This window comes from Trachurus japonicus, chromosome 8, assembly GCF_045865225.1.
Source record: "Trachurus japonicus isolate A0001 chromosome 8, Traja_1.0".
Classification (NCBI taxonomy): domain Eukaryota; kingdom Metazoa; phylum Chordata; class Actinopteri; order Carangiformes; family Carangidae; genus Trachurus; species Trachurus japonicus.
The window spans coordinates 3,821,444-3,831,761 of NC_140914.1; the positions used below are offsets into that span (position 1 = coordinate 3,821,444).

Sequence of the window (10,318 nt, forward strand, 5' to 3'; positions counted from 1 at the left end):
AAATATGGGTTTTGCAAAAGAAGAACTGACATCTCTGCATTGTTGGTGAATGAGCAGTGTGGTGTTTTCAATCATTTAAGGACATTTATAGATCATAGCATCATCATGGTTCCTTTACAGATAAACATGAACACATAGGTGAGTAAAAAAACAAAACAGTTGTCTACGTTAAAGGTACAGTATGTAAGAAATCTAAAGCAACTGGCCGTAAAATCCTCCTAATATGTCACAGAGACTCAGGAATAATGTTCATATAACATGATGAACTCACCAACAACAATAGTACAGCCAGAGTATTCGCATTAAAAATCTTTTTTTGCAGACTGCAAATCATGTTTATGTTTTGAATTTACGTGTTTACATGTTGCGCCACCTAGCCCTCTCTCCCAGTCACGGCGGCGTCAGTGGCGTTTCAGCCTCGGTCTGCTTCCACTGAGCTGCTGCTACAGCTGGGAGAAAAAACAAGATTGCTGTGTTTTGAATTTGACTGCAGTAACCGTTTTTGGCCACATTCGTACATACTGTACCTTTAATGTTTCAATCTACATTTTGTAATAAACAAATTATAAGTATAATTTGATATGACCAAGACACCTAAAAACAAAAACACGGCCGTTTTCATCAATTTAGAAGCAAGTGGACAACACACATATATTGGAGTGAATGGGTTTTCTGGGCGCTTTTGCAATACCCATATCCTGCCACTAGGGGGGCAAAACCCTTAAACCCTTAAACCCTTAAACCCTTAAACCACGGGAGACAATGGAGGTGTCGTTACTCTCTTATTCCAGCTAGTCTAGTCTAGTCTAGTCTAGTCTAGTCTAGTCTCCTCCTCCGTCAGCCGCCCCCCCCCCCCCCCCCCCTCCTCTGGAACAGCCGGATGACGCGGCGGCGGTCCAGCTCCTCCCACAGCCGGCGCTCCATCCGCAGGTCGTGGTTGGAGTAGAACCTCAGAGGCTTCGTCCTGGAGTCGTAGTAGTGGTCGGAGAACGAGGCGTAGTCGCTGGTGATGAAGCCGTACGCAGACACCTACCGCACAAACAGGAAGCACACACTCATTAAAGTTGTAGGCTACAGAAAAGAAAATTGAATTTGAGTCCACTCTGGGTCTTAACATTAGTGTAATAACTCATCTATCAGACGATGTAGACCAAACTTTGTGCAAAATTCTATTTTTGAGTAAATCCAGGATGAAAATGTGTATTTTTTTCACATTGAATAATGCAGGCGCACGGATTATACGTCAGCCTGTACACGATTCATCATCCGTCTATCAAACGTCTGAGACAACACACACACGGAGCTCGGTCTCGCCCCAAGCATTGAATATCCCGCCTGCTCGATAACGACCAATCAAATTAGTTTTCCTTACTCGGGTAAACTCGTGTTGCAGCTCGTGACAACTCGGCGCGACAAACAGGACAAACGGTAATTTCTGTACAACTTTAAGGGACAATTCCGGGCAAATTCAACTCGGGGCTGTATTTTCATATCATTTTAGGTCTAACAGAAGGAATCTGAAGATTTTCAGTTTAATGTCTCCTGTTTTGTGGTAGTTGTGTCTGTCCCCGCATCACCACGGCAACGATGAATGGGAGCGGATTGAAGTTCTGCTGCTTAGGCTGTTTCCATCCCTCAAAGCCACAGACAGCGTCAGATGGAGACTCAAACATGCACCCAGAAGTTTATTTACTTCAAGCAAGTCAAGAGTTGATATTCCTGTGTTTATGACACAAACGGGAGCTTCCCACTGCACCTGAACACACCGCGCATCAACTTGGGTCTCGACTCCGCCAGACTTTGAGTTAGATCTAGTTTTACAAACATGTCAGCTTGCTTCATCATCATCATCTTTATTCACATATATAGAAAAGGTATAAAATCATTAAAATATTTGTAATTTCATATGTGAAATGGGACACCCTGAGAAGCTCAAGAGTTTAGTAAATAAACTTCTGGGAGCAATTAAACTGAAAATCTTCAGATTCCTTCTTTTAGACCTAAAATGTTAGGAAAATACAGCCCCGAGTTGAATTTGTCCTTTAACTGGGAGAAGAAGAGGTAGGGTAGAAGGAGGAAGATGATGATGATGAAGATGATGCAGTATAGGAGAAAGAAGATGAAGAACCAGCGCCCTCTGGTGGACGGAGGAGGATGAGGTGTTCACACTGTAAAAAGTGTGTGAGAGTAAACAGGTGAAAGATATTACACTGCAAAAACTCAAAATCTTACCAAGAATATTTGTCTTATTTCTAGTTAAAATGTCGTTTCTAGTCAAAACAAATCTAATTCTACTAAGAATAAGACTCATCACATTAAAAGCAGCTTGTTTTTAGACACTTTTTACTTCTTTCAAGCAGATTTTCACTTGAAATAAGTAGAAAAATCTGACAGTGGAGCAAGTTTTTCTTTCTTATTACAAGCACAAAAAAACTTGCTTTCACTGGCAGATTTTTCTACTTAATTCAATTGAAAATGTGTTTGAAACAAGTGAAAATGATCTAAAAACAAGTAAATTTTTAGGTGATGTGTCTCATTTTAAGTGGAAAGAGATTAGTTTTGACTAGAAATGAGACATTTTGACAAGAAATAAGACAAATATTCTTGGAAAGATGTAGAGTTTTTACAGTGTATTAACATAATATTAATATTGATAATAATAAATGTGTGTGTGTGTGTGTGTGTGTTACCTGGTCGCAGGTGTGCACGGCGGTCAGCAGCATCAGAGCTCCGGTGCTCGGCATGTACAGCTGTCGGGTCCTGGCTCGGCTCAGCAGAGGAGACTGAAGGAAACTGGAACCAAACAAAAACCAGATGTGAAACTCAACGTCAACGTCGTTGTCTCTGATTGCAGTGAAGGCAACACGGCGGAGCATCATGGCAACACGGCGGAGCGTCATGGCAACACGGCGGAGCGTCATGGCAACACGGCGGAGCGGCACCTGTGAGTCAGGTAGGAGATGAAGCGAGGGTGGAGCATCCTGAAGCTGTCGGCCGCTCTGTGGCCGAAGAACCTCCAGGGTCTGAGGGAGACACAAAGACACGAGGGCTTTGACATCTACCCAAAAAAAATCATATTTGAACTTTGTTTGTTTATTAAAGGAATAGTTCACCCAAAATTCAAATTTCACTCATTATCTCCTCCCCCTCATGTGGACTAAGGGCTGGGAGAATTTTCAGAGTCCTCCGTTCCTTCTCTGAGTTACGGGGGGCTCCGTGCAGCAGTATTTGTCCATATAACTGTGCGTTCACACCAAAAGCTTCCAAAGCGTCAAAAACGCCGGAAGTCAATTCATTTTCAATGAGAGCCGGCGACACCGAGCGTCCAAAGCATCAACAGGCGTTGCCGCGCTTCCAGAGCGTCCAAAGCATCCAAAGCGTCACCAGATGAGAAGTTGAGCCAGGTTTAACTTTAGGGTAATGAGCTATGACGCGGTTCAGCAGAAACCGGCGGCAACCTGTCAGAATAGAGATGTCCGTCGGCTGCCTTTTTTTTCTTTTTTTGTATTTCGGCTCCCCAATGACCAGCGTGATCGAACTTTGACGTCAGTCACGTGACAAGCGGCCAAAGCGGCTAAAAAATATTTGCCGTTTTGGGAGCTGTCTTGTCTGACGCCCACCCTCGAGCGTTTTTGACGCTTTGGAAGCTTTTGGTGTGAACGCACAGTAATGGTTGTGAATGGATACCACTTTTCTTCGTTCAAAAAGATACACCAAAAACATCCAAATACCTCCATGCTGCTCGTCTGTAATGTCCGTCTTGTATTGAAGCCCCGACATGAGAAATTGTTCTGAAAAAAATTAAATAAGTCTATATTTTAAGCTTGTTTGTAGCGGAAGCTCCCAGTGTCTCAGTTCACTGCTTTGCCTGTGTCGGCGGAACAATTTCTCATGTCGGGGCTTCAATACAAGAGGGACATTACAGACGAGCAGCATGGAGGTATTTGGATGTTTTTGGTGTGTCTTTTTGGACGAAGAAAAGTGAGCTCCGTTCTCAACCGTCATATGGACAAATACTGCTTCTCCCAGCCCTTAGTCCACATGAGGGTGAGTAGATAATGAGTGAAAATTGAATTTTCGGTGAACTATCCCTTTAATATTAACATTCAAATATGTATTGATAATATTTTGATCATTAAATGCCTCCAGTAAGACCTATATTGGTATCAAAAGGTAGTCGTTTAAGTTCTGTTGTTCTATGTTCTGTCCACCAGAGGGCAGTGTTGCTGCTCGTGGAGCGGTAGAGAAGTTCAGTCAGTGTGTGTGTGTGTGTGTGTGTGTGTGTGTGTGTGTGTGTGTGTGTGTGTGTGTGTGTGTGTGTGTGTGCACTCACCTGTCTCCCTTGTCTGCTCCTGATTGGACGGTCTGACCCTGAACCGCCGCCGTCATCATCACATAGTCTCTGAGGTCAGAGGGGATGAAGACGTATCTGATGTCCTGCAGGAGGAGGAGAGAGGGACCGGCTCAGTGTGTGTGTGTGTGTGTCTCAGTGTGTGTGTGTGTGTGTGTGTGTGTGTGTGTGTGTGTGTGTGTCTCAGTGTGAGTGTGTGTGTGTGTCTCAGTGTGAGTGTGTGTGTGTGTCTCAGTGTGTGTGTGTGTGTGTGTGTCACCGGGCTCTGAGGGATCCTGGTGAAGCCGTCAGCTCGGTAGCGCAGCAGTGAGTTCTTCATGGTGTTGGTGGTGAAGCCGTAGAAGGAGATCTTAGTTCCTACGTCGCTTTCAAAGCCTCTGATCACGGCGCCGTTCATCCTGCAGCCAGCAGCCAATCACAGCCCAGAGTTAAAGGGATAGTTCAACATTTTGTCAAACTGGCACATCACCATAATCCCTATAGTCATAGCAGTAGGTTCGTTACCTTTAATTGTCGGTGCAAGCTATTTTTTAGAACAGCGGAGCAGAGCCGTGAGCTGCTCAGAGCTACGCTACGGAGGCTCATTATGGGATTTCTTGGTTTCCCTCATCATCAAACTCATCAAATACACAATCCAACAACTCCACAACGCTCTGGTGGACAAGTTGTGAGCTGCACATTCACCACGCTATGAGATAATAACACAACGTTACCACACAGAGTTGTTTTAGAGGGAAATACAGAGACTGTTGATGAAAAACTGTCCCTGAAGGCAACACGCATCAGTGGTTTTGCATGAATTTCCCTCTACAACAACTCTGTGTGGTAACGTTGTGTTATTATCTCATAGCGTGGTGAATGTGCAGCTCACAACTTGTCCACCAGAGCGTTGTGGAGTTGTTGGATTGTGTATTTGATGAGTTTGATGAGGGAAACCAAGAAATCCCATAATGAGCCTCCGTAGCGTAGCTCTGAGCAGCTCACAGCTCTGCTCCGCCGTTCTAAAAACAGCTTGCACCGACAATTAAAGGTAACGAACCTACTGCTATGACTATAGGGGTTATTATGGCAATGGGACAATTTGACAAAAATGTTGAACTATGCCTTTAAAACACCTGAAGACGAGGTCGTGGCTGTCGATGCTCCTCCCCTGTCTGGAGCCTCGTAGGATTCCTCCGTTCCCCACCACGGCGCAGCGGACGCAGCGGCCGGCAGAGCGCCGCTGGAAGAGACGGGAGGAGTTGAGGAGGGAGAGGGCCGAGCCGACCACTGGAGGAGATACACACAAACAACAACAACAGTTTCCTTCTGCTTAAGCTGCATCTGTTACCATAGTAACGAGTCCCAAACCAAACCTGCAGCCTGGCAACATGTTGATACCAAATCAGTCAAACCATGTACCATCAAACATGATAAGACATTTATTGTCATGTTTTTCTTCTTTTTCTCATCATCTCATTCATTATTATTGTTTTGTATCATTCATTCATGTATGTATTTGTCCTTACTTCCTTATATTTACTGTTTAATCACTTACTTTTCTACTTATTTTTCGTTATTGTTTAATTATTCCCTCTGTTCTTGTTTTTAAAGGGACAACGAGAAGTTTCTATTTGGTTATAAAAAAGTCTCATATTAATGTGGATGAATCTACGCTACCCACACTTGTTAATGGCTCCATTTTAGATAAATATATGGTTTTGTCTCCATTGTTAATTTGTTATTTTAATTAATGGTGGAAATGCTGGGCGGTTTCCTGGACGCTGCCCGGCGAGTCATGAGAATAACTCATGGTAAATGTAGTATGAGAACACTTCGCTTTCCAAAACTCCTCGTTGTCCCTTTAACTTGTAACAAGTTTGGTTTTTGAATATGTGGGTGAGGTTTTATATCAGCCCTTTTGGGTTTCATGGTGAAGCAGCATTTAGCTGTTATGCTGCAACAAGTGGAACAAACTACCAGCAGAACTGAAATCAGCCCCAACTGTCAGCACTTTTAAATCCAGGTTAAAAACATTTCTCTTTTCATGTGCTTATAGCTGAGAACTTAAAACTTTATCTATTTTCTTTTCTTTTACTTTTATTTGCTCTTGCTTTTAACTCTGTTTTTAGTGTTTTGTTTGTTTTTATTCTGTCTTATGCTTCTTTTTTGTAATGTTTTGTCTTTATGTAAAGCACATTGAGTTGCCTTGGTATGAAATGCGCTATATAAATAAAGATGCCTTGCCTTGCCTTCATACCTCCCCTCTGCACATCCCAGTCAGTCATGATGTTTGGTCATGCTGTTTTAAATGATGTGTCCATGCAAAATAAATAAATAAAATAAAAAGATCTCATTTGTAAACAAGCTGAAGACGCTGATGAACATCTAGACCAGGGTATCAGGGGTCAGGGGTCAGGTTTCAGAGGTCAGAGGTCAGGGGTCAGGTGCGGTACCGACCGTGGACAGGAAGCTCCCCCCAGCCGTACGGAGGCTCCCGGTCCTTCAGCTGCTCCCAGTCCGGTCTGGAGAAACTCTGACTCCACTGGAGAACCGGCTCAGAGAACCTGAACCTGGTCCTGAGCAGCGGATCGTTCCTCACGGCTCTCCTCAGGGAACACGCAGCTTCTTCCTCTTCTTCTTCCTGCACACCCGCCAAAATAAAAGCCCCAGATGTTTAGAGACAGTGGTGGACTTCCTGTCTCTGCAGATCTGACAGAAACCTGTTGTTGTTGTTATTATTTCTCTTATTCTGTGGTAGAAGATGAACTGGAGAGTACATATAATAACAATATATGATAATAATAATAAACTGTATTTATAGAGCACTTATTGAACAAGAGGGAACCACTGCCCTATAAAGACAAAGTGCAGTATCTGTCAAAATGCCAAACTGAGAAAAACAGCTTTTTGTGTTCTTCATTGTCAGGTTTAAGCATCAAATTATGAAAAACTACTAAGTCTAGAATTGATTAGATAAAGGTGGACTGAATTAAATGTATTTTATAGTTTGTCTGTCTGACCAATTTTGTCCGTTTTATGGCAGATACTGCACGTTGCCTTGTTTTTGGTGCAGATACTGCACTTTGTCTTGGTTTCACGGTGCTTTTTTGGATGGACAGCAAAATAAAACGCCCAATAACTCTGGAAATTTTAGCAGTATCAATGTCAAATTCTACCAGACTGAAGAGAATATGCCACACTTTTGATTGGTCAAAAAAAAAATGCAGATAGGCTACTGCACTTTGCCTTTGCAGGGCAGACCAGTTAAAACAAGAAAATAAAATCACAGAAACATTCAAATGACAATAAAACGGTCAGAGCTGTAGAAACAAACAGGTTAACGACGGTAAAATCAGGAAATGTTAAATGAAAGAAATGTTTGATGTTTATGGTGTGAACAACCAGAGGTTCAAGCATCTGGATGAGAAACTGAAGACAACTCACTGTTTCTTCTCCTCCTCCTGAAGCTGCAGGGACGATGATGCTCTGCTCCTCCTCATCCTCATCCTCACCTGGACCAACTCCGCCCCCTGCTGGACGCTCACTGACATCACACACACAGGATTTTTTTTTTTTGATAGATAGATAGATAGATAGATAGATAGATAGATAGAACGATAGAACGATAGATAGATACTTTATTTATCCCGAGGGAAATTCAGTTTCTCAGCTGCACAATAAACAAACAGCAGCAAGACATAAAATAAAATAAGAATTGAAAAGAGAAAAGAAAAGAGAGCATCTCAAATCTCAAGGAAAGAAAGAAAGAAAAGATGAAGGTGTCTTCAGGCGACAGGTGAGACAATGACGTTCAGGTTACTGATAACATCAGAGATTAGACTGTGACTTCCTGCCATCAGCTCCCTCTCTATTAACAGTGAATAACGTCTGGCAAGAGGATTTAACATTGAAAAGCTAAGTTTGACTATCCATAATTAACATTGTAGATATCAACAACAAGGTCTTTCTGACTAGTCGTTATTACATTTTGAATGGTTGGATTTTTCATTCAAGATATCTGTAACGTATTGTGACTAGTGGAAGCGACATATAGAGATATCTGTAATTCAGTTTTGAAGAGGCACAACTGGATTACAGATATCTGCATCACATATCCAGTCTGGCCTTTTTAATGTTAAAATGATTTCCTGCTTATAACAACCGCAGTGAAGTTAGTTTTAAGTTGGATATTTGACAGACATTCGCTCCTTCTCAACATTAAAGCAGAAGTAAGTGATATTTTTGTGTTAATATAAGTCTTAAATAGTTATATCTTCCGACAGCAATCACTTCTATAGAGTGTTTGGTCTGAAACACGGGTCTGTCAGTCACTCTGCTCTGCTCTGAGCCCAGGAGAAAACTTTTCTCGTATCCTACAAGTTTTATCCAATGAGGAGAGAGAACGGCATAAAGGGGCAGTCCTCTCTGTGTGTGCAGCCAAGGGATGCGCCTGAATGTGGTGACGTAGGGATGAGGACCAATAGATCCATGACGAGGGCGGGGGCTGCTAACTCCATCGGCTGACAAGACGTTATGGTGCGTTCAAGGCAACCCGTAACTCGTGTTTTTCCGACCTGTGAAGTCGTACCAGTTCGATCTGGTACGAGTTCACGGGTCGGAAGTTACGAGTGGCCGTTATAGTGACTTTCACCGGTAAAACAGGTCGGAAAAACACGAGTGGGTTGCCTGGAACGCTACAAAGTCATAAGTTGTGACTTGAAGCTGTAATTTACGGTTTCAAAAGCCTGCCTGGAACGCAGCATTAGCCAAAACGACCGGATCGCTTACTTCTGCTTTAAATAACAACAGGTGTGTGTCATAGAGGAGGCTTAGATCTTCTGTCCTGTGTTGAGTTTGAGCCAACAGGTCACATGAATTTTTTATATATTTTATACAGTAAATATGAGCGTTAGAGCTCAATAACTCCCAGGTAAACAAAATAAACACAGGACAGAAGATCTAAGCCTCCTCTATGGCACACAGCTGTTTTTATTGCATTTAAACACATGTAATATTTTATATAAATGTTTAATGTATTGAGAAGGAGCGAATGTCTGTCAAATATCCAACTTAAAACTAACTTCACTGTGGTCTTATAACAGACAGAGCTGTCCAGGAAATAGACAGGTGTGTTACTATGGGACCAGGTCCAGGACCAGGTGAGATCAGTGCTCACCTGCGCGGTGTGACGTCACTGTACCATCGGTAGAAGAAGATGCACGTGATGAGACTGGAGGTTCCCAGCAGCAGGAAAACACACCGCATGGAGGCAGACCCCATCTCTCCTCACAGCAGCTTTCCTTTCTCTTTTTCTTTTTCTTGTATTTCTCCTTCTTCCTCTTCTAGTTGTTCCTCTGTTCTTCCTGTCAGGTGAGTTCAGGTGAGTTCAGGTGTGTCTCTGCGGCTAAAGTCCACTTCTCTGCAGCGCGACGGGAGGAGGAGGAGGAGGAGGAGGAGGAGGAGGTGACAGTTCACACAGTGAATATGAGCTGTTGCTGTTCGTTTCTGGTTGAAATCTGACTGAAGCGGTGACGAGAAGCATGTAGCAGAACCTGTTTGTCTGGAAGGAACCTGCTGTGACCAGGGTTATTACAGTTCACTAAGACTAAGACTAAAACTAGCAGTGAAAAAAATAATTGAAATAAACATAAAAATGACAATTTGCAAAAACTAGAACTATCTCCAACCTCCAGGTTTGATGCTAAACTGCAGTAAAAAAAAACTACAACTAAGACTCAATAAAAACTACAACTAAGACTAAATAAAAACTACAACTAAGACTAAATAAAAACTACAACTAAGACTAAGACTAAATAAAAACTACAACTAAGACTAAATAAAAACTAAACTAAGACTAAATAAAAAACTACAACTAAGACTAAATAAAAGAGAAATAAAAAAATAAAACTAAATAAAAACTAGTCAACTCCTCAAAAATAAAAACTAAACTAAAACTGATTCATCACTGTTGAACTCACTAAAACT

The 10,318-nt window shown here is 42.3% G+C and overlaps 1 protein-coding gene across 1 annotated transcript; it reads right to left on the reverse strand.

Moving 5' to 3' along the window:
• Positions 1-837: 837 nt before the first annotated feature.
• On the reverse strand, positions 838-9,613 carry st6galnac2 (ST6 (alpha-N-acetyl-neuraminyl-2,3-beta-galactosyl-1,3)-N-acetylgalactosaminide alpha-2,6-sialyltransferase 2). Its single transcript, XM_085785512.1, has 9 exons — positions 9,510-9,613; positions 7,778-7,877; positions 6,791-6,974; positions 5,467-5,620; positions 4,611-4,749; positions 4,334-4,437; positions 2,943-3,023; positions 2,691-2,793; positions 838-1,029 (listed from the first exon to the last, which is right to left on the reverse strand). The coding sequence occupies exons 1-9, from the start codon at positions 9,611-9,613 to the stop codon at positions 838-840; spliced, it is 1,161 nt and encodes a 386-aa protein (XP_085641638.1).
• Positions 9,614-10,318: the final 705 nt, after the last annotated feature.